Raw genomic sequence first — 24,902 nt, 5'->3', positions numbered from 1 at the left:
GGCAGCAGCACAGGGGGAGGGAGGACAGCTTCCTTCTCCCCGTGCTGCTGAGAGAGAACATGAGCGCGCCGATAGCAGCGCGCTCATGTTCAGAGATACTAGACTGCGCAGAAGCGCAGCCCAGTATCGAAAAAACGGAAATCCCGGTATCGTATCGATACCGGGACAAAAGTATCGATTGGGTATCGAAATTTCGATACCCGCAACAACCCTAGTATATGGACAGGTTGGACAACTTATCCAGACTTGTCTCACAGGAAAGATGCGATGACCTGACAAACGAGTGGCAGATAAACATCACATTAATGATATGAAGTAAAACAGAAAAATAAAAATTTTACAGTTTATTCAAAGCACTGAATACACTTTTGCTAAAAACTCATGCCAAACTAGCATCTTGGCAATAAGTGGGATGACACAAATTACATCAATACATTTCCTATAACTTTTTGGGAAATAAGTGCATAATAATGCAGTATTATAATTTCTAGCTGGAAGACAGTTTTGCCCAAGCGGCCTTGTGTAAAACTTATAAGGGGTTGTCCGGGTTCAGAGCCAAACCCGGACATATCCCCATTTTCACCCAGTTAGCCTCCATGATGAGCTTCGGAGCATTTCATGCGATGCTGAATCGTGCAGGGCAAGTGCTTTTTCTGGAGATCCGGTGACGTACCAGTCTCTCAATGGGTAAAGCTAGGAAGAAATAGTAGTGAGCTTGGTGATGTCAACGGCACTAATGGGCAGTCTATACAGTGCTGTCCTAGCCTGTAAAACAGTTAGGGCAGAGTTAAAGCCTGCCCATCAATGCAGGTGACATTACTGGGAACACTGCTGGGGGGAAGCCTCTGACTAGCAGTGTAAAAAATATTAACAGCCCTTGCCCTGCATGATACAGCACAGGGCAAGGGAGAGCATCAGAGCATGAAATGCTCCGATACTCACATCAGTGTGCCTGTCTGGGTGAAAATGGGGATATGTCCAGGTTCAGCTCTAAATCCAAACAACCCCTTTAAAGAGGATCTCCAGGATTAGGAAAAACATGGCTGCTTTCTTAGAAAAACACTAAAACATCTCCACAGGTTGGTTGTGGTGTTGCTTCTCAGCCATATTTACTTTAATGGAACTGAATCGGTCTGGAAGAGTTTCCGAAAGGAAGCAACTATATTTTTGAAATCCTGGACAGCCTCTTTAAGCAGTTATCCAAACCAGAAAGCATTAATGTAACTAAAATATATAAATACTGGTTTCAAGTGCATTTGTAAAACATTAAAATGACATTCACTGGACAGACATCTATTTTAATAAGGAGCAGTTTGAACAAAATAAATAAGAAACCCTTTATTGCTCCAGTAAATTGTATTGGTAATATGAAGAATTACTGCAGGTTCATTCACACCTGTATTAGACAATTCTGAGCCTCTATCGCAGATTGTGCCGAAGTTAGACTAAATAAAATGGCATGCTGTGCTATTTTGTCTGGTAAAATGATAAACACCATTGAAATCAATTGGGCTGGGGAAGGAGGGGGGAGAAACATGTCCATTACGTCAGGGATATGGCACTTCCGCTATTTCGTTCCAAAGAGCAGAATAAAGCGAATGCAAGTGTGAACAAACCTTAAAAAGGGTTATCCAATTTCAAGAAAATCCCCCCACATTTGTCGGGCCCGTCACCAGTAATATACTTACCTCGCTTCTCCCAACACGGGATGTTTTCATCCGTGTGCAGGGAGAAGCAGCAGCAGTGGTGCGGGGTAAGTATATTACCGGTGAGGGGCCCGGTACATGTGGGGGGAGGTTTCTTGAAATTGGATAACCCCTTTAAATTTATATCAAAAAGGCAAATAAGGGTTTTTCTGGGTGTTTAATACTGGTAACCAGCATCTAATCTGTGGGGGTCTGACTCCTTGTACCCTTCCATCAGCTATTTGAAAAGACCACTGCATTCCAATCAGCCTTTTACTAGGCCAGTAACGTCACGTTCATTGGTCATATGGCCAAGGTGCAGCTCAGTCCTGTTTAAGTGAATAGGGCTTATCTGCAGTACCAAGCACAGCCACTAACCAATTGAAGGCAGTGCTCTTTATAAGCCACAAGGAGGCTGTGGTGGGGGTGCCATGTGTCGGACACCCGACAATCAGATATTGATGAACCATCCTGAGGACAGGTCATCAATATTAACACCCAGAAAACACCTTTTAGGGTCCATTCACACGTCCGCAAAGTGGGTCCCCATCCGTTCCGCAGAACAAGTGCAGTTCCGTTCCACAAAAAAATAATAGAACATGTCCTATTCTTGTCTGCAATTGCAGACAAAGGGCATTTTTTATGAGAGCGCATGCGGAACGCACATTGTCACTGATCCGCAAAACACATATGGACATGTAAATGGACCCTTAATGTGTTCAGTTTAAACACAGGACACTGGATTAAGAATTTTACTTGCTTCAATTGTACGATGCGAGTTATTGCTAAAATATCTTACAGCAAACACTTTAGTAATTAGCCAATAAATGAGTCATGTATCACACATACCTGGGCATGCTAAAGCAATAAAGTGGCTTTGAGGCAATATGCAAACAGTAACATAGTCTGGCAGCTCGCAAACATTGAAAAAGAAAACTAAAAGCTGAATATTAGGATTTAGTGTTCGCAGGTCATCTAAAAATAGTTTACTAAAATCAATACCACCACGTCAATACCCAACCCCTTTAATAAAACAAGTGCCTTCATACATCAGTGTCCATTTCATGGGCAACTTCCTATTTTACAAGCTTAATGTGTATACCATTTTCTTCAGGTATAAAAGTATTGATAGACAGAAAACCAGAGCTTCAGTCTTCTGGTAACGAGAGAGAAGAATGTTGTCTGTTGAGTCTTAGAAGAGGTAAAGAAAAACAAACTGACACGTTTAAAGAAAGGTGACCTAATTGGTTTTGTAGGTCTATACATTGAATGCATATCCTTGGGACAGTCCAGCAATGTGTGATTGATGGAGGTCTGAGATCAGCAGAGAGCACTGCAATGTGTCCATAGGGCTGTGTCTTGTGCGACAACTCAGCCCCCTGCGCAAAAGGATAGGACAAATGTATAATGCAAGAAACCTTTAAACAGGTTCCCCCCCATCTCAGACACTGACAGCATATCGCTAGGATAGGGCATCAATATCAGATGGGAACAAGTGCTACCATCTCCAGAGCAGGGCCTGCAAAGTGAAGGACAGCACACGTGCAGTGGGACTTCTGAAAAGGACTGAGCTCTCATAGCAGCGAGTGTTGTGCTCCCCTTCACTTCAGGGGCCGAGTTCTGGAGCTAGGTCCTGCTCCCATCTGACATTGATGGCATATCCTAGCAATGTCAGAGATGGGAATAGCCCTTTAAGCTTGTAAAATCCAGCTTTTCACACAGATGCAGAAACAGTCCTTGCTTTTTTCTGTTCTGTATTTACAAAATATTATTTATATAAAAACACTTTACAACTATCTTTACCATAAAAAGTGCAATTCTCTTACTTCCAGGGTCTGGAAGCAACAACATTCTTCATTTAAAAAAAATTCTACAGGATAGCAGCCTATGTTAAGCAAATAAGGTGCTTAGCTTATAACCCAGAGCGGTATTCAATAACCTTTTGCTTCAGCTAGAAGAGGCACACACTGAAAAGTATTCCCCTTATAGAAAGTTAAGGCATTTATACTGCCAGGGTAGGACATTTCGTACGCCTCAACACGGTTACTGGCGCAACTGTGCACTAGCCAAGTTGGCTAGTTCAATCAGAGCCAGAGCGCCATGCATACGTTCACGCTGCTCCTGCAGGCAACGACGGGCAGCAGAGTGAGGCCCATTCTTTTCATCTTCCTCATCTTCATCAGACTGAAGATATTCTAAAGGGTCCTGTTGCTCTTGGTCTGCTTTCTGAAGAGATTTCATCTTTAATGTGGGTGGCAGCTGTTCCTGCCTGTCCCAGTGTCTGCAGGCAGAAATGTGAAATAGTTACCGGTAGTTGGTCTCAGCAGTTCATAATACACTGCAAACAAGCAACTCAACATGAAGCGTTACTGGAGTTACAAATCTGCATTTTCACCATTGCTTAAAGGGGTTCTGCAGTTTGTTTTTTTAACTGATGATCATCCTCTGGATAGATCGGCAGGAGTCCGACACCAGGGACCCCTGACGATCAGCTGTTTGGAGGCAGCGGAACTCTAGCAGCGCCGTGGCCTTCTCACCGTTTACTGCAGGCCCAGTGACGTCACAACTAGTATCCATGGCCTGGGCCAAGCTCTGTTCACTTGAATGGAGCTTAGCCGCACCCAGGCCAGTGATACTAGTCGTGACGTCACTGGGCCTGCAGTAAAAAGCGAGAAGGCCCGGGCACTACTGCCAGCGCTGCTGCCTTCTCAAACAGCTGATCAGGGGTCCCGGGTGTCGGACTCCCGCCGATCAGATGCTGATTATCTATCCAGAGGATAGATCAGTTTAAAAAAAACTGCAGAACCCCTTTAAGGGGCTATAAAACCCTTTACAAGTAATGGCCCATTCTCCAGCTAGGCCATCACTGTTTGACCAGCAGGGGTCCACCACTCTGCAGTAGCCCTGGGGCCTTAACTATTGTATAATGGCCGATGGATGGGGTGGAGGTGTTGGATGCCCACCAAACATTTAAGCGAGCCCATCACTTATAAAGGGTCGGACGTTATCAACCCCTTAATAACGTACATATACATCATTATGCATAAGGGAACATAGAAACATAGAATGTGTCGGCAGATAAGAACCATTTGGCCCATCTAGTCTGCCCAATATACTGAGTACTATGGAAAGCCCCTGGCCCGATCTTATATGAAGGATGGCCTTATGCCTATCCCATGCATGCTTAAACTCCTTCACTGTATTCGCAGCTGCCACTTCTGCAGGAAGGCTATTCCATGCATCCACTACTCTCTCAGTAAAGTAATACTTCCTGATATTACTTTTAAACCTTTGCCCCTCTAATTTAAAACCATGTCCTCTTGTAGCAGTTTTTCTTCTTTTAAATATTCTCTTTTACCTTGTTGATTCCCTTTATGTATTTAAAAGTTTCTATCATATCCCCTCTGTCTCGTCTTCCAAGATATATATATGTTCAGGAACGTATGGAGGGGGCTACTGCACTAAGAACACTCCATACATGGCAGTGCTGGCTGACCCTGCTACAATGACAGATTGACAATGATGCCGAACCCAGTCATTTAACCCCTCAGATGCCTTGTCAATAGCAATCACGGCATCCATGGGTTATGCAGAGGGATGCAGCACTCTGGCTTTTGATTGGAGCCCCTGTCATAGTTAACTGCCTATAAAGCCATGCATGAGGCACAGCTTTACAGGTAGTGAAGAAAATCTCACAGATCATAAGGAATCTTTCACACAAGCGAGGTTTCCGCACGAGTGTGAGGTGCATGCATGGCACCTGCACTGAATCCTGACCCACTCATTTCAATGGGTCTGTGTACACACGCATCAGTTCTGCATTGTGTGAAAAACGCAGCATGTTCTATATTCAGCGTTTTTCACGCAGCCCTGGCCCGATAGAAGTGAATGGGGCTTCAGGGGCATTGCATCTGGAAGCAAGTGCAGATGCAATGCATTTTTCACTGACGGTTAAGAGATGTTGTTTGTAAACCTTCAGGTTTTTTTTGATCACATGCGTGAAAAACATCAAAACGCATTGCTCCCACGCAGAAAAAAAACTGAACACGATCGCAGACACAACTGACTGAACTTGCTTGCAAAATGGTGCGAGTTTCACTGACCGTATCCTTGAACCCATATGGACCTAATCAGTCACGCTCGTGTGAAAGAGGCCTAATAGTTCACTATTAAGGTCTATGCTACAAGCGATCAGAAGCCCCTTTAGGGGGGCTTTAAGTTAAGTAAACAAGCAAATCACCCCCTCAAATTTTACATATAACTATTATTCAACACGTCCAAAAATTTCTGAACTAGAAAATATTTTCCCTCCGCTGTGTTGTAACAGGAAAAAAATGAAATTGCCACAAAAATGGTACCAATAAAATCTAGTTCTTTAACCCCTTAAGGACCGGGCTCATTTTCACCTTAAGGACCAGGCCATTTTTTGGAAATCTGACTATTGTCACTTTAAGTGCTAATAACTTTAAAACGCTTTGACTTATCCAGGCCATTCTGAGATTGTTTTTTCGTCACATATTGTACTTCATGACACTGGTAAAATGAAGTCAAAAAAATTATTTTTTTTTGCACAAAAAAATACCTAATTTACCAAAAATTTGGAAAAATTTGCAAATTTCAAAGTTTCAGTTTCTCTACTTCTGTAATACATAGTAATACCCCAAAAAATTGTGATGACTTTACATTCCCCATATGTCTACTTCATGTTTGAATTGTTTTGGGAATGATATTTTATTTTTTGGGGATGTTATAAGGCTTAGAAGTTTAGAAGCAAATCTTGAAATTTTTCAGAAATTTACAAAAACTCAATTTTTAGGGACCAGTTCAGGTCTGAAGTCGATTTGCGAGGCTTACATAATAGAAACCACCCAAAAATGACCCCATCTAAGAAACTACACCCCTCAAGGTATTCAAAACTGATTTTGCATACATTATTAACCCTTTAGGTGTTGCACAAGAGTTATTGGCAAATGGGGAGGAAATTTGAGAATTTAATTTTTTTGTCAAATTTTTCATTTTAACACATTTTTTCCACTAACAAAGCAAGGGTTAACAGCCAAACAAGATTGTATCTTTATTGCCCTGACTCTGCCATTTACAGAAACACCCCATATGTGTCTGTAAACTACTGTACGGGCACACAGTAGGGCGTAGAGTGAAAGGTGCGCCGTTTTGTTTTTGGAGGGCTGATTTTTATGGACTGGTTTTTTGACACCATGTCCCATTTGAAGCCCCCTGATGCACCCCTAGAGGAGAAACTCCCTAAAAGTGACCCCATCTAAGAAACTACACCCCTCAAGGTATTCAAAACTGATTTTACATACGTCGTTAACCCTTTAGGTGTTGCACAAGAGTTATTGGCAAATGGGGATGAAATTTGAGAATTTCATTTTTTTGCCTAATTTTCAATTTTAACCCATTTTTTCCACTAACAAAGCAAGGGTTAACAGCCAAACAAGACTGTATCTTTATTGCCCTGACTCTGCTGTTTACATAAACACCCCATATGTGGCCGTAAACTACTGTACGGCCACACAGCGGGGCGCAGAGTGAAAGGTGCGCCGTTTGGTTTTTGGAAGGCTGATTTTGCTGGACTGTTTTTTTGACACCATGTCCCATTTGAAGCCCCCCTGATGCACCCCTAGAGTAGAAACTCCATAAAAGTGACCCCATCTAAGAAACTACACCCTTCAAGGTATTCAAAACTGATTTTACAAACGTTGTTAACCCTTTAGGTGTTGCACAAGATTTAATGGAAAATAGAGACACAATTTAAAAATTTCAAATTTTTGGCAGATTTTCCATTTTAATATTTTTTTTCCAGTTACAAAGCAAGGGTTAACAGCCAAACAAAACTCATTATTTATGGCCCTGATTCTGTAGTTTACAGAAACACCCCATATGTGTTCGTAAACCGCTGTACGGGCACACGGCAGGGCGCAGAAGGAAAGGAATGCCATACGGTTTTTGGAAGGCAGGTTTTGCTGGACTGTTTTTTTGACACCATGTCCCATTTGAAGCCCCCCTGATGCACCCCTAGAGTGGAAACTCCAAAAAAGTGACTCCATTTTAGAAACTACGGGATAGGGTGGCAGTTTTGTTGGTACTAGTTTAGGGTACATATGATTTTTGGTTGCTCTATATTACACTTTTTGTGCAGCAAGGTAACAAGAAATAGCTTTTTTGGCACGTTTTTTTTTTTTGTTATTTACAACATTCATCTGACAGGTTAGATCATGTGGTAATTTTATAGAGCAGGTTGTCACGGATGCGGCGGTACCTAATATGTATACATTTTTTTTATTTATGTAAGTTTTATACAATAACTTCATTTTTAAAACCAAAAAAATGTTTTAGTGTCTCCATAGTCTAAGAGCCATAGTTTTTTCAGTTTTTGGGCGATTATCTTGAGTAGGGTCTCATTTTTTGCGGGATGAGATGACTGTTTGATTGGCACTATTTTGGGGTGCATATGACTTTTTGATCGCTTGCTATTACACTTTTTGTGACATAATATGGCAAAAAATGGCTTTTTTTTACACTGTTTTTATTTTTATTTTTTTACGGTGGTCATCTGAGGGGTTAGGTCATGTGATATTTTTATAGAGCCGGTCGATACGGACGCGGCGATATCTAATATGTATACTTTTTTTTTTATTTATGTAAGTTTTACACAATGATTTCATTTTTGAAACAAAAAAATCATGTTTTAGTGTTTCCATAGTCTAAGAGCCATAGTTTTTTCAGCTTTTGGGCGATTATCTTGAGTAGGGTCTCATTTTTTGCGGGATGAGATGACGGTTTGATTGGTACTATTTTGGCGTACATGCGACTTTTTTGATCACTTTTATTACCTTTTTTGGGAAGTAAGGTGGGCAAAATTTCAATTTTCTCATATTTTTTTATTTTTATGGCGTTCACCGTGCGGGGAAAGTAACATGACCATTTTATAGATCAGGTCGTTACGGACGCGGCGATACCTAATATGTGTAGTTTATTTTATTTTTTTAATTTTTATTCAGTGATAAATGTTATTTTTTTTTATCTTAACTTTTTTCACTTTTTTTTACATTTTTTTGACCCAGACCCGCTTGGTTCTTGAAGATCCAGTGGGTCTGATGTCTGTATAATACAGTACAGTACAATATATATTGTTCTGTACTGTATTTTACTTACACTGAACAGATCTATGCTTTCAGCATAGATCTGTTCAGCACCATGGACAGCAGGACGCCTGAGCAGGCGTCCTGTTGCCATGGGAACCCTCCCCGTCTGCTCAGAACTTCGCAGACGGGGAAGGGTAAGCACAGGGCTGAGGGGGGCTCTCTGGGGGCTCTCTCCCTCTCCATCGGGGGGCTGCAAAGGCACAGCAGCCCCCCGATGGAGAGGGAGGGAGCTCCCTGACCGATGACAGTTAACTTTTTCCATACAGCGGTCCGTACGGACCGCGGTATGGAAAGGGTTAAACGGCTGACATCTGCACAGATGTCAGCCGTTTATACTAGGGTGCCAGCAATGTGCTGGCACCCTGGTATACCCACTAGAAGCCAACGATCATTCATGGGGAGGCGGGCGGGGGATCGCGATCCCGCCTGCCGCACCGCCCGCCTCCCGCAACGCCCCCACCGCATGCGACACCCCTTCCCGCACCACCCGCCGGCATCAAATCATGCAGGGGTGCAGGGGGGGGTGAAAAATAGATTTTAGCCACTCTAAAGTTTCTGATCGCCGCGGTCAGGGACCGCGGGGATCAGAAACAGCAAAAAGCGCAGCAAACCGCAGGTCTGAATTGACCTGCGGTTTGCTGCGATCGCCGACACGGGGGGGTCACATGACCCCCCCCTGGCGTTGTCACAGGATGCCGGCTGAAGGATTTCAGCCGAAATCCCGTTCCGTTTAACCCCTCGGGCGCCGGAATACAGATTTTAAGTCAGGACGTACCGGTACGTCCTGTGTCCTTAAGGACTCGGGAAATAGGGCGTACCGGTACGTCCTATGTCCTTAAGGGGTTAAGCCCTCACACAGCTCTGTAGACAAGAGGCTGTCAGAAAATAGAGCTACAAGGAAAATGCATTCTTTACTATGAAAATTTGCAGTAATTAAATAGAACTGCAAGATTAGGAAGTCCTGTCATGTTTAGTGCAAAGTGAACGGCATAATATTAAAACCCAAAAAACCTTAGCGGAATTGTGGGTTTTTATCAATTTCACCTCACAAAGAATACCCCCCTCCCCCGGTTTCCAATGCAAGACATGGTAAATTAAATGGTGCTATTACAAATTGCCCCAAAAAATAAGCCCTCATGGCTACGTGAACAGAAAACCTCAAAAAGTTAAGGTGCTTGGAATATGGGCATGCAAAAATGAAAATGGGGCAGAGGTATTTAGTGGGTTAAAGGATGACAAACTTTAAAATCCAAAAGGGGGAAAAAAAAAAAAACATGCAATGTAAAGTTGTCTATAGCCCTTTCCACACGGACATGCAGCTGCTACAGGGCAGTTTTTGCAGATATTCCGCTGTTAGGCCTCATGCACACGACCGTATGTATTTAGAAGTCCCCAAAAAATACAGATGACTTCCGTGTGCATTCCGTATTTTGTGGAACAGAACAGCTGGCCCCTAATAGAACAGTCCTACCCTTGTCCGCAATGCTGACAATAATGGGAAGTTCTATTTTTATACGGAAACGGAATGCACACGGAATAACTTCCGCTCTTTTTACCAACCCATTGAAATGAATGGTTCCGCATACGGTCCGCAAAAAAATAAATAAAATAAAAAACTCACTTTGCCAACCACTCTGTATCTTTGTTATTAGCAACTTGATTCTTGCCTCCTTTGTTGCTTGGCTCTTCTCTTCTTAGTCTTGCATAAGGATGCTTGGAGCAGTGACGATTTGCATGTGTAAATCTGCTCATACATCCTGGTAAGAAAGGGGAAAATAGATTTACAGCAACAGGAGAATTTCTAGCCTTCTGTGTTATTCAAGAGGCTTTCCATATGTAACCACTTAAGGGAGTCGGTCACTAAGATTTTGGACTTTTGTCTACAGTAATTCTGCAGAAAAGGAGTCCAGATGACTATTTTCCTACTGCCCCCAGGTTCCCCCACCATCAGCTCTCAAAGCTGCACTAAAATACATAGTCTACCAGGGATGCTCAACCTGTGGCCCCCCCCAGCTGCTGAAAAACTACAACTCCCAGCATGCCCTGATAGCCGAAAGCTGTGCATCCCTGGAACTACAGTCCTGTACTAACATAATGGAGAGGACTCATGAGCAGCAGTCCTGACAATATATTTCAACACAGCTCTGAGCACTGAAATGAGGAAGGGGGGTGAAAATTAGGGGTGGGCGATATGGCCTAAAATCTATATTGCGATATAATTTTAAGCATGTGCGATATGCGATATATATCGCGATATATTGTTTTCTATATTTGGGGGGCGAGTTTAAACTTTTTTTTTACTTTTTATTTAATAACTATTAGTCTCCTTAAGGGCTAGAACGTAGAACCCTTGTCATATTCACCCTAATAGAGCTCTATTAGGGTGAATAGGACTTTACACTCTCCCTGCTGCCCTGTGCTTTGTGCACACAGCAGCAGGGAGCTGATCCCCCCTCCCCTAAACGGTGCCATCCACAGACACCCCGCCCTCCCCTAAACTGTGCCATCCACAGACACCCCGCCCTCCCCTAAACTGTGCCATCCACAGACACCCCGCCCTCCCCTAAACTGTGCCATCCACAGACACCCCGCCCTCCCCTAAACTGTGCCATCCACAGACACCCCGCCCTCCCCTAAACTGTGCCATCCACAGACACCCCGCCCTCCCCTAAACTGTGCCATCCACAGACACCCCGCCCTCCCCTAAACTGTGCCATCCACAGACACCCCGCCCTCCCCTAAACTGTGCCATCCACAGACACCCCGCCCTCCCCTAAACTGTGCCATCCACAGACACCCCGCCCTCCCCTAAACTGTGCCATCCACAGACACCCCGCCCTCCCCTAAACTGTGCCATCCACAGACACCCCGCCCTCCCCTAAACTGTGCCATCCACAGACACCCCGCCCTCCCCTAAACTGTGCCATCCACAGACACCCCGCCCTCCCCTAAACTGTGCCATCCACAGACACCCCGCCCTCCCCTAAACTGTGCCATCCACAGACACCCCGCCCTCCCCTAAACTGTGCCATCCACAGACACCCCGCCCTCCCCTAAGCTGTGCCATCCACAGACACCCCCCCCTCCCCTAAACTGTGCCATCCACAGACACCCCGCCCTCCCCTAAACTGTGCCATCCACAGACACCCCGCCCTCCCCTAAACTGTGCCATCCACAGACACCCCGCCCTCCCCTAAACTGTGCCATCCACAGACACCCCGCCCTCCCCTAAACTGTGCCATCCACAGACACCCCGCCCTCCCCTAAACTGTGCCATCCACAGACACCCCGCCCTCCCCTAAACTGTGCCATCCACAGACACCCCGCCCTCCCCTAAACTGTGCCATCCACAGACACCCCGCCCTCCCCTAAACTGTGCCATCCACAGACACCCCGCCCTCCCCTAAACTGTGCCATCCACAGACACCCCGCCCTCCCCTAAACTGTGCCATCCACAGACACCCCCCCCTCCCCTAAACTGTGCCATCCACAGACACCCCCCCCTCCCCTAATCTGTGCCATCCACAGACACCCCCCCTCCCCTAAACGGTGCCATCCACAGATTCCCCCCCCCCCTCCCCGACGCTCACAGGAATACATTTAAAAACTAATCAGAAACTAACTTTATTCATTGGTGATCTCTTTACTGTATACCTTACTAGGTCTTAGCTCTGATAACAGCAGGCAGTGCGGGGGGCGGTGCTCACTCACTGACGTCACGCGCCTGCGCCGCCTAGTGGGAGGAGCAGGCGCGTGACGTGAGTGAGCGCTGCCCGCCGCACTGCCTGCTGTTACCGGAGCTAAGACCTAGTAAGGTATACAGTAAAGAGATCACCAATGAATAAAGTTAAAGTTACTGATTAGTTTTTAAATGTTCTGTCAGCGGTGTGGCCCTGTATAGTCTAACCCCCAGGCAAGCGTCCCTGTCACCATGGGAACGCCTGGGGGTTAGAATATACCATCGGATTTGAGTTTTCACGCGCTCACTGAGATCGTGAAAACTCAATGATTTACAGTCAGTCCCTCCCCTCCTCCTCTTTTGTCATTGGTGGTCAGCGGCAGCCGCGCACAGTGGGGAGGGAGGGACTCTCTCCTTCTCCACTGTGCCGCTCAGGAGAAGATGGTGCGCGCAGAGAGCGCGATCATATCGCGGTCCGGCGATATGCTCAAAATCCATATCGTGGCACAAATTTATATCGCCTATATCGCCCACCCCTAGTGAAAATAAAAAAAAATAAATAGCGATCTGGACTCCACATCTGCAGTACTAATGCGTTTCTGTTCCAAAATCTGGGTAACAGTTTGCATTTAAAGAAGACCCATCACCGCTCCTGACATGCCTGTTTTAATAGCTTCATGCATTCCCCATGTAGCAACAATTCTGGAGCATCTATTTTTATGTCTGTATGTTCCTTTATTTTTTCTACTAGGAGTTATGAATCAATTGCTAGCAGTCTGCAGTAAGGGTACAGAGAGTGGTAGCCATGATGTTTATATTTTTTGTTATTTAGGCATTTATTTTATTATACGGAAGGGGGGGGGGGATTTAAACTTAAATATATAAAAATTAAAAAAGTAATTTTAAAAAAAATTTGCAATGATTTTGAAGCTCGTATTTCAGCAATCAAGTATTTTTTAGGCTACTTTCACACTTACGTTAGGAGCGGATCCGTCTGGTGTCTGCACAGACGGATCCGCTCCTATAATGCAAACGCTTGCATCCGTTCAGAACGGATCCGTTTGCATAACTGTTTATTTCAGATCTGATTTTTCACTTTGGAAAACTCAGATCCGACAGTATATTCTAAACACAGAAGCGTTCCCATGGTGATGGGGACGCTTCAAGTTAGAATATACTGAGAACTGTGTACATGACTGCCCCCTGCTGCCTGTAACCAGTGCGGGCCCCCCCTCCCTCTATATTCATCGGTGGCCAGTGCAGATTCCCAGTAATATGACCAGTGCGGCCTCCCCCTCCCTCCCCAGTATTAAATATGACCAGTGCGGCCTCCCCCTCCAGTATTAAATATGACCAGTGCAGCCTCCCCCTCCCTTTATATTCATTGGTGGCCCGGCCAGTGCGGATTCCAAGTATTGTGACCAGTGCGGCCTCCCCTCTCTCTCTCCCCCCCCCCCCCATCATTGGTGGCAGCGGAGAGTACCGATCAGAGTCCCAGTTTAAATCGCTGGGGCTCTGATCGGTTACCATGGCAGCCAAGACGCTATTGCAGTCTTGGCTGCCATGGTTACTTAGCAACAAATAGAAGCATTATACTTACCTGAAGAGCTGCGATGTCTGTGTCCGGCCGGGAGCTCCTCCTACTGGTAAGTGAAAGGTCTGTGCGACGCATTGCCTATAGCACAGACCTTTCACTTACCAGTAGGAGGAGCTCCCGGCCGAACACAGACATCGCAGCTCTTCAGGTAAGTATAATGCTTCTATTTGTTGCTAAGTAACTATGGCAGCCAAGACTGCAATAGCGTCTTGGCTGCCATGGTAACCGATCGGAGCCCCAGCGATTTAAACTGGGACTCCGATCGGTACTCTCCGCTGCCACCAATGATTGGGGGGGGGGGGGGGGGGGGGTGATTTTAATTAGGATGGGGGGGGGGGGGGGGCCACACTGGTCACAATACTTGGAATCCGCACTGGCCGGGCCACTAATGAATATAGAGGGAGGGGGAGGCCGCACTGGTCATATTACAGGGAATCCGCACTGGCCACCGATGAATATAGAGGGAGGGGGGCCGCACTGGTTACAATTAATATTGGGGAGGGAGGGGGGGCCGCACTGGCCACCAATAAGTTAAATACAGGAGGGGGGGTCTGCCCCCTGCTGCCTGGCAGCATCTGCCAGGCAGCAGGGGGCAGTCATGTACACAGTTCTCAGTATATTCTAACTTGAAGCGTCCCCATCACCATGGGAACGCCTCTGTGTTAGAATATACTGTCGGATCTGAGTTTCACGATGTAACTCAAATCCGATGGTATATTCTAACAGAGGCGTTCCCATGGTGATGGGGACGCTTCAAGTTAAAATATACCATCGGATTAGAGAAAACTCCGATCTAATGGTATATTAATAGGGACTCCTGACTTTACATTGAAAGTCAATGGGGGACGGATCCGTTTGAAATTGCACCATATTGTGTCAACGTCAAACGGATCCGTCCCCATTGACTTGCATCGTAAGTCTGGACGGATCCGTTTGCCTCCGCACGGCCAGGCGGACACGAAAACGATGCAAGCTGCGTTCGGGTGTCCGCCTGCTGAGCGGAGGCCAAACGGTGCCAAACTGATGCATTCTGAGCGGATCCGCATCCACTCAGAATGCATTGGGGCAGTACAGATCCGTTCAGGGCAGCTTGTGACAGCCTTCAAACGGAACTCACAAGCGGAGCCCCGAACGCAAGTGTGAAAGTAGCCTAAACTGGACTTATTTTTAAGAATTGCTCATTTCTTATGTTGGCCTGTCATCTGGTGGCCAAAATAAGAATTGCCGGCATCCCCATTGGCCGCAGGGTTTTTGTGCATTTAGATGCAGTGATCTCACTTGATCATGGCATCTAAAGCCTTTAATTACCGCGATCTGCATAATTGTCGGTCACTGTAATTAGCCGCAGGTCTCTGCTGTTCGAAACAGAGACCTGACTGGCCATGATGCCCACTGCACGTGCAAGCGCCATATTTGCCTATCGCTCCAGCGCCGTACATGTACAGCACTGGTGGCGAAAAGGTTAATAACACCTGTTATACACTTTAGATCACAATGTACCTGGCGTGTTAGTAATAGACATTTTTTGTACCGAAGGCCGATGATGAGAAAGAACTTTTGAAGACATGTGTCTGGTCCATTTAGTGTCACAAGGGGGGAGGTAGCAGAATTAGAAACAGCTGAGGCTAGTATGCCAAGTATGGAACTTCCCCAAGTTATGCAAGTGGATCCCTTTCTAAATTTTGCCATGCGGTGCACCAAAATATATGAGGGAATCAAACAAGGGTTGGAGCTAGCTCTGATCTTGGCAATTGGGGCAGGAAGTCCAAACCTGGATTTCATGGGGACATTCAGTAGTGTCCATCAGATAGTCATGACCGATATCCATCAAGATGTGGGAACAAATACCTGATCCCGACAGATACAGAGGTCAAAGTAAGAATACCTTCACACTGTCGTTTTGGCTATCAGTTTGTGAGATCCGTTCAGGGCTCTCACAAGCAGTCCAAAAACAGATCAGTTTTGACCTAATGCATTCTGAATGGAAAAGGATCCGCTCAGAACGTATCAGTTTGCCTCAGTTCCATCTCCATTCCCTTTTGGAGGCGGACACCAGAACACTGCCTGTAGATTGGCTCAGTTTCGTCAAGCGGACAGCTAAACTGATCCGTCCTGGCACACAATGTAAGTCAATGGGGATGGATCAGTTTTCTATGACAATAGCAAACGGATCCTTCCTCCATTGATTTTCAATGGTGTTCAAGACAGATCCGTCTTAGCTATGTTAAAGATAATACAAACAGATCCCGTTCTGAACGGATGCAGACGGTTGTATTATCTGAACGGATCCGTCTGTGCAGACCCATGACAGATCCGCACCAAACGTAAGTGTGAAAGTAGCCCTAAAAGAAAAACTAAACTTTTGTATGAGCTATCAACTCAGCGACTTGGGCTCTATGCAGATTATTCTGCACTTACCATTTTCTGAGCACACAAATGGCTTCTCTCCTGTGTGAAGGCGCTGGTGTGTCTTCAGTTGTCCACTCTGAACAAAGGCTTTCCCACAGTCAGGATAGTCACAAAGGTAAGGGCGTTCACCTTAAAGTAACACAATAGTGATTATACTTTGTGGGACTCTGCTAACTTTGGAGAAGTCTCAGCAGAATATGAAGTGGGTAGGACTGTGAGGACTATTGCAACTTGCTTTATACCACCGTTCGGTCTTCGACTGTTCAGTTATTGGGGGGAGATTTATTAAAACCAAGGAAAACTGGCTTAGTTGCCCATAGCAACCAAAGCCCACCTCATTTTTCAGATCTCCTTTGGTAAAATGAAAAGGTGAAATCTTATTGGTTGCTATTGGCAACTAAGCCAGTTTTCCTTGGTTTTAGTAAATATCCCCCAAAGTCCATCTGAAGCTTACATTGGCAGTGGAGAGATTCAGCATTGCAGCCCCTTTATTCTCAGGATCTGAGAGGATCCCAAGGATCAGATACCCAACAAACAAAGCAACGACATATCCGAGGAACCCTCAACATACATGACTGTTGGGCCATCTTTGGTCTAGTATTATAGGACAGATCCTCTTGTAGAGTACATATTTTGGGAACAGGAAGCTATTGCTGCAGTGGAGCTGCAGCCCCGTCAGTCTGCTTCTGTAACTATTGGAGTCTGAATTCTATTTAAAGGGGTTATTCGGAAATTTTACATTGATAGCCTATCCTCAGGATAGGTCATTAATATCAGTTCAGTGGGTGGGTGTTGAATGTATACAAGGATAGCTCAATCTGTGGAGCCAGAAAAACCTTTAACCCATTCAGCCCTGGGCGATTTCCTGCTTTTGTTTTTCACCCCCGGCCTTCCTGGAGCCGTTCACTTCTATAGGGCTGAGCTGCTCCAAGGCCACGCTACTGCCTTCTCATACAGCTGATTGGTGCGGGTCCTGGATGTCATACCCACACCGATCAGATACTGATGACCCAGTGGATAAGTCAACAGGAAAAAAAAAAAAAAAAAAAAAAAACACACCTCAAAACAGCCTTTAAAAGTCTGCAAATGGCATTATTGCCAATCGCGGACATTAGCGTGTGTTGGTTGAATCAGCAGAAACTCAGCGGCTAACTCAGCAGGCGCCATATTTAAAGACTCGACCAGCACCATTCATGTACAGCACTGGTCATGAAGGGGTTAATAAATAAAAAAGGTATTGTAGAAGTTATTCAGCCTTCTTCATTCAAATTTCTCTATCCTTAAGTGTACTCGCACATGCATCTTTTCTGTGAAAAGGAGTGATACCAAAAGGATTATATTGTTCGTTGTCCTCATGCCTGTATTTCCCACAGAACACTACACACAAATACACCGCCCCTTTCTTGAGTAGCATAGATCTGTCTTTAATCAGGATCAACTATAGATCACTACATTTCCAGTGTTACGATCAGGACAGGAAGAGATTACACGTGCAAAGCTTTTGTAGAGCAAGATCACCTCACACATGCCACTATTCAATCTACAGGGTGGCATCACAAACCCTGAGCAAGAGGATAAGGCAAAAGAATGGTAGAAGGAAATAACTAAGCCAAGGCAATTGGAGAACGTAGTTGATTTGGGGGGTAAAAAGCAATAGTGTATTGTCAGCTGCTGAGAAAGGTGGTCTTAGCCGATATTCTAGTGTGTGGGAAGCTCCAGGCTCTGCCTTGATAGGTGATGGTGGAAAGCTGAATCTTTTCACCTGATCTTCTGCCCTCAGGAGATCAGAGCCTCCTTCAGCAGCTCACTACACACTGAGAACACACAAACTTGAAGCTAGCATGCGGCCTGACTAAGTGCTCACCTGTGTGAGTCCTTTTATGAGCCTGCAAAGACTTCTCACGTGGAAACACTCTGTTGCAAATATTGCACCGGATTCTGCTGGAAGAGTGCTCTCCCTCATTTATTAAGTCTCGAACCGTTTCAGCCCTCGGACGGCCACGTCTAATCCCATCCTAGAAGAGTTAAAAGGGTTGATTGTAAAATCAGAGTGCTGCTAAAATGACCCTGTTTTGTAGTAAAAAGAAACCTCTTTCCCTAAGGGCTTATGCACACAACAGTATGTATTTTACGGTCCGCAAAAAATAAAAATACGGATTAAGTCAGTGTACATTCCATATTTTGTGTTACAGAACAGCCCTATCCTTGTCTGTAACGCGGACAATAATAGGACATGTTCAATATTTTTGCGGAACGGAAATACGGACACGGAATGCACACGGAGTAACTTCCGGTTTTGTTTTCCAGACCCATTAAATTGAATGGTTCTAAATACGGTCCGCAAAAAAAAACCAGAAAGGACACTGAAAGATAATACATTTGTGTGCACGAGCCCCAATCCCTACACAATAGTAAATAGGCACACTAAAAAGCACAAAATGCAGTGTAATCTACAGGCAGCATGTTAGATTTTTGTAGGAAAAGGTTCAGTAAACTCAGTAGCTGACAGCTATCTGTATACACTCATACATCACTGCCTGGTCATGTCAAAATGCAGAGCCTGCAGAATACACTGCACTATGTGGCGACAGGTCCTTTTTATACACCTTGTAGTTTCCCAGAGGAACCATGCTAGGATTTTGGGAAGACTTTACAAACTACATATTTTTCAGGCATGCCATTTGAGCGGCAGCTATTTGCTATTATTCATTAAAAGCCACTTGCCCATTTGTTATTGGCTTTGCAGTTCTGCAGGAAAATCTACTAAACCCAGGCGAGTAACCATAATGAAGAGATGGCAGTCAGTCTAAAATACTGCATCGCTGCCGCTTCTCCACTGCATACCAGCCACCCGTCTCACCCCACCTCTATTAGATCAGATAGTAACAATTCAGTTGTAAGATTAAATTTAAGGCCTATGTAAACCTCAAGTAATTAAAGAAATTAAAGGGCAGAGAAGCAGCAAAGTACTTTCAAACCAAGTAAAGTCTGTAACGCATACAGGAAATGATATACACAAGGGCGCCATCTAGTGCATCACAGACACTACAACATGTCTATAATGGAGTGCAGCACTAGGGCTGCAGCAAACGATTTTGGAAAAAGTATTCTACCGATTATTTTCACAATTAAATTGAGTACTCTAATAAGAAAAAATGAATAAATAGACTGTTTTCCTTTATAAAAACTCAGACCCCCTGCCATCAGTCCTCAACACCCTTCATTCCCCCTGTGCGATCAGCCCAAGTGCATCAGCTCCACTATTCCCCAGTGCAATCAGCTCCCCCCCCCACGTGCCATAGTCTTCGCTCCCCCTTGTGCCTGGAGTGCACAAAGTCATTGGTTGCTAGGACGCTGTACACTCCAGGCACACGGCCTTAGTCGCTCCCCCACCCCCTCGGTGTCACCAACTTACGTTTCCAGCAGGGAGGCCGCGGACACTCCATCGTTTCGCGTCACACAGCGCGTCAGGTCACAGCGTGCGTATGTCAGTGCAGCACGGGACCATGGATGTGCTGTGGAGTATCCAGAGGCCCCCTGCTGAAAAGGTGAGCAGTGCAGGCCAGCGGGAGACCACGGAGCGCGAGTAATAGTCCACTCCATGGTCACGTGACACAAACAAATCACCGCATAGGAGATATTTTTTTAGATTTTAATAGTTTGGACTTCTCAAACATGGCAATATGTAATATTTTATATGTAAAATTGGGAAAGGGGGTGATTTATACTTAATATTTTGGTGCGTTTTTTTTTTTACCTTTTATTTACTATTAGCCCCCTTAGGGGCTGGAACCTGGGATCTTTTCATCCCTTGTCCTATTCACCCTAATAGAGCTCTATTAGGGTGAAAAGGACTTTACACTCTCCCTGCTGCCCTGTGCATAGTACACACAGCAGCAGGGAGCCGACTGGCAGCCAGGGCTTCAGCAGGATTACACTGCTGGGGCTCCAATCAGAAGCTGCCACTGCGCCACCAATGAGAGGAGGTGAGGGGACTCTGGCCACTGCAACCATTTCAATACTGGTGAGGGCGCACTGCGCCACCAATGTATTTAATACTGGGTAGGGGGGGCGCACTGTGCCACCAATGTATTTAATACTGGGTAGGGGGGGCGCACTGTGCCACCAATGTATTTAATACTGGGTAGGGGGGGCGCACTGTGCCACCAATAATAACTAACGTTTAATATACAACTACAGCTGGTGGCAGAAACACATTGCCATCACCCTGCCTCTGACAGGGCCTCAGTGAGTCTCTCTGCTGCTGAGTGCCTCTCACTCACATCCCACCCTGCTGTCCCTCAACAGTCATTAAAATGTACAATTGATGGAGGACAAGCAGCAGCCAAAAGGTCCATCTTGCTGCTTTCTTAGTTGCCACAATGACACTTCTAATCTGCAGCCGCCCACAGACCCAGCCAAAGCGGTGTTGGCACTGAGAAGACTGGGGGCAGGCACATCGGCGCTGGTGGTGATAAGGCACTGCAGCTTCTGTGCCAGAGCTGCCTGAAGTGGCTGAGTCACGGAGTCCTCCTCTCCTCTATTCCACCGCGGCACCGATGGGGCAGGGCCAACCCGGCTGTTAGAGTCTGCAGCAGGCAGCGTAAGGGAAGCGCTGCAGATATGGAATTTGCCATTAGTGTGGAGCAATCGCAATGTCGGCGATGGGCCCTTTTGCCGCTGCCCGGTAAACAATCTTCCCAGGCCGCAGCCCGGCGGTTGGGGACTGCTGGTGTAATCTACTTGTGTTAAAAAGGACACAAGCAAAGTATTACACGAGGATGAAAAGAAAAGTGATGTCAAATCCACACCGGGATAAAGCAACTATATGTCATTGAGGCATGTTTAAAATCCTGGGATACACTGCGGCTACAACCAACGCGTTTCAATCAAAACAAAGCGATCTCGGAGGAGGTGATGTAAAAAGAAAAAAAAGCCACCCAATTAAAAGCAGCAGTAGCAAAACAAAACACACTGCGTCATGTTTCACATTTCCCACAGACCTTCAAACCTCTGGAGCTGGCGTTTTTAATGCCAAAAAAAAAAAATATTAAAACCTGTGAAGCATTTATTAACCTCGTCAAGTGTGAAATGTAGGTAGCATCCATGTAAACTAAAGCTGGCCACTGAATTGATAAGGGTACTTTCACACTTGCGGCAGAGGACTCCAGATCCGGCAATCTGGACGCAAACTGATTATTTCAGAGACGGATCCGTCTCACAAATGCAGTGCAATACCAGATCAGTCTTTCCGGAAAAACGGATCAGGTATTTATTTTTTTCACCGATTTAATGGTCTGCACATGCACAGACAGAAAGGATCCGTTTTGCCCGAACACTTGGGGCCGGATGCGGCACTAATACATTCCAGCAAGGGTTCAGGATTTTGGGCTGGAGAGAAAACTGCAGCATGCTGCGGTATTTTCTCCGGCCAAAAAACGTAAGAAAGACTGAACTGATGCATCCTGAACGGATTGCTCTCCATTCAGAATGCATTAGGATAACACTGATCAGTTCTCTTCCGGTATTGAGTTCCTAGGACGGAACTCAGCGCCGGAAAAGAATAACACTAGTGTGAACGTACCCTTAGCTAACGGTTTGCCATAATGACCTGACAGATGAAGACCCCAAAATCACCTACTGGGAGAAGGCACATCCCGTGGCTCCATCTCAATGGTTCACACAGGGGTCCATGCTAGCGCTAACCGTCCCCATTTACATGAAAGGGAGCGACTGTGCACATTGGACCCGGAGTCGCTCAGGATTATCAGCCATCCAGGCCCAGTCCCCAAGTGACTACCAGAACTGGTGAGAAGGCTAGGATACAGTTCCTGATGCTTATGAGGTCCCTGCATCGGGAAGAGTAGTGGACTACGAAACCAGGCAAAGGTGGGGTCAAGTGAAGGCCAGGGATGGAACCCCTTCTGGACTAGGAACAGCTGAATATTAAAGGGGTTATCCAAGAGTATAAAGTGTCCCCCGTATGCCGGGCCCCCCGCACGCGAATATCCACACACAGGGGGCCTGGGTGAGCTAGCCCTGTGCCCGGTTTAACAGTAAACGGCTGGTGAAAGTCCCTTTAAATGGTTTGGGCCATGTCAGAACCTAGCGATATGCCATCAATGGCAGATTGGCACAGCTCCTAGAGGTGTGACCCACACCCATCTCCAGAATGGGTGCCCAAAGCAAAGTCACATCACACCCGCTCTTGCCACCCGCCAGCGCTCAGCCATTTCCACAACTCTGCCAGCGGTGACCGGACAGGTTGCCCGCTTTCATGGGGAGCTCTTCAGGGGTCAGTTCTGGAGACAGGAGCGGGTACCAGAGGTGGGGCAAGTATGCAAGCAACATGTCAAAGTCTGAGACAGGAATACCCCTTTAAGTTTTCTTTTTCCCAGCATCCCGTCAGACAGAGAACAAGCAACCCCTTTAAGAATGCCAACTAGTGGCAGGGAAGACAGGACGAGGCTGGCAGTGCCCGCATCACATTACCACGCACCCTCAGAGAGGCGTCCTCCGAGCCACTGCCGCCCCCGGCGGCTCCGGTCCTCACCACATCATGGACAGTGGGCTCGGGGGGAGGCGGTTGGTGCCTGGCCGGCGGTCCGGGGCTCAGGGTGACGTTGTGCGCGTTCTCTCCCCATCGCCACGGATAAACCATGAAGTCACTAAAGCCGGGGCTGGTCGGGACGGGGCTCAGCTGAGCGGATCCCGGGGTCCCGGTGGAAAAGGGCGGGCGGCGGGGCTTGAGAGGTGTGTGGGCGGAGGACGGAGATACCGCCTTGATCACGGACACCAGAACCCGGCGGGGAGGAGACGAGTCTTGAGATGAAGGACACTGCGGGACAGGAGACGGGCACACATCAGACATCATGCTGAAGAGACGCGGCGGTTTCTTCTCTGCCCTCGGAGGACCTCACTTCACCACCCATCCGAAAAGCCTAACCGCTGGACGAGACGACCGGCCGCTGTCACGGAGCGCAGAGCTGGAGGCGATGGATGGAAGGAGGCGGCTTCTCGGTGCTTCTCTTCTCTTTTTCCCGCGTTAGATTTCGCGCCTGACGAAAACCAATCATTTTCCTTCCTCCTGGTAGTTCTGGACGGGCGGATCTCGCAGCCAATCGCAGCATATGTAACAAAGAACTAGCCGCGTATGGAGGGATTCTATTGGGTGAGGGTAATGTCACACACATCACCCTGTGCTCTGATTGGTGGTGGCTGTGTAACATTTGTTTCCCTCTAGTTTGACACATTCTCATCCGTCAGTGAACGGGATACGTCATTTCTTTCAACGCCTCAGAACCACGTCAGCCAATGAGAGCATGGAAAGTGACAGGAGGCGGGGAAGTGACTATGACTGGCACGCACAAGCGCCAATCAGAATGGCGCTGCTAATAGGTGGGATTTGGAAGTAACAAGTGGCGCCAGATTTCTCACAGAGATTCCCGCGTTTATGGTTTAAGCTATTTCTGGCAGTATTGTGTGTGGTGATGCGTGCCACGCCCTCCTATCTGTCCTCACAGAGCAGGAGATGTAGTGCAGCAGCTGCTAGTATGAGGGCAGTTCTTACAAATGGTATAATTGTTAGGAAGACCCCCAGTCTCATGGAGTTTACACCTGTTCTTGCATTTCCTGACACCAGAAGAAAGGGGGAGATTTATCCAAATTGATGTAAAGGAAAACTGGCTTAGTTGCCCATAGCAACCAATCAGATTCCACCTTTCATTTTTCAGAGCTCCTTTGGAAAATGAAAGGTAAAATCAGATTGGTTGCTATGGGCAACTAAAACAGTTTTGGTAAATCTCCCCCATAATGCATGATAATTAGCAATGGTAGCGCAGATTTAGGCCCCTTACAGATGACCGTTCCTCCCGCAGCGCATCTCCCGGCCTGAACTTCCAGCACTGACCGGGTCACATAGCATCAAAAATCAATATAATGCTATGTAACCCTCATAGCATAAATTAGGCGCAACCTCCAGCAGCGCAGGGGATATGAAGGCAGGCACAGAAAGTGCCGATCTTGTTAAATCCCTCCCCCCCTCCTCCAGTTAGGCGCCACTTCTTGGTCTGTACAGATCACTTTTTCTGCAGTTACCTGCTTATCTATCATTCTAATCCTGCCTGTAATGATATCACCTCTGTGTATAGATAAGACAGGATCCACCATTCACTGTAGGTGATTGTCAAATCTTATCTATCCTTTCCTTGTACAATGACCTCTGCACAGGTCACAGAACATGTCTAGAAAACTCTCCTATAGAAGTCAATAAGGTCCCCTCCTGACCATTGTGTCTGTGGACCAGGGGGCTGCCATAAAGCAATTTTCTTAAAAGATCTTTATACTGATGACTAGGGATGAGCGAA

General features: G+C 46.3%; 1 protein-coding gene across 1 annotated transcript; it reads right to left on the bottom strand.

Annotated features, from left to right (window-relative positions):
* Positions 1–2,338: 2,338 nt before the first annotated feature.
* Positions 2,339–23,574, bottom strand: ZNF367 (zinc finger protein 367). Its single transcript, XM_040416981.1, has 5 exons — positions 23,036–23,574; positions 18,401–18,551; positions 16,546–16,665; positions 10,473–10,608; positions 2,339–3,966 (listed from the first exon to the last, which is right to left on the bottom strand). Exons 1-5 carry the CDS (start codon positions 23,408–23,410, stop codon positions 3,729–3,731), a joined length of 1,020 nt encoding a protein of 339 aa, XP_040272915.1. The 5' UTR covers positions 23,411–23,574; the 3' UTR covers positions 2,339–3,728.
* Between the last annotated feature and the right edge of the window lie 1,328 nt (positions 23,575–24,902).

This window comes from Bufo bufo, chromosome 2 (genome assembly GCF_905171765.1).
Source record: "Bufo bufo chromosome 2, aBufBuf1.1, whole genome shotgun sequence".
Taxonomy (NCBI): Eukaryota; Metazoa; Chordata; class Amphibia; order Anura; family Bufonidae; genus Bufo; species Bufo bufo.
The sequence above is the reverse complement of the archived record's forward strand: the minus strand, read 5'-3'. Positions and strand labels throughout refer to the sequence as shown.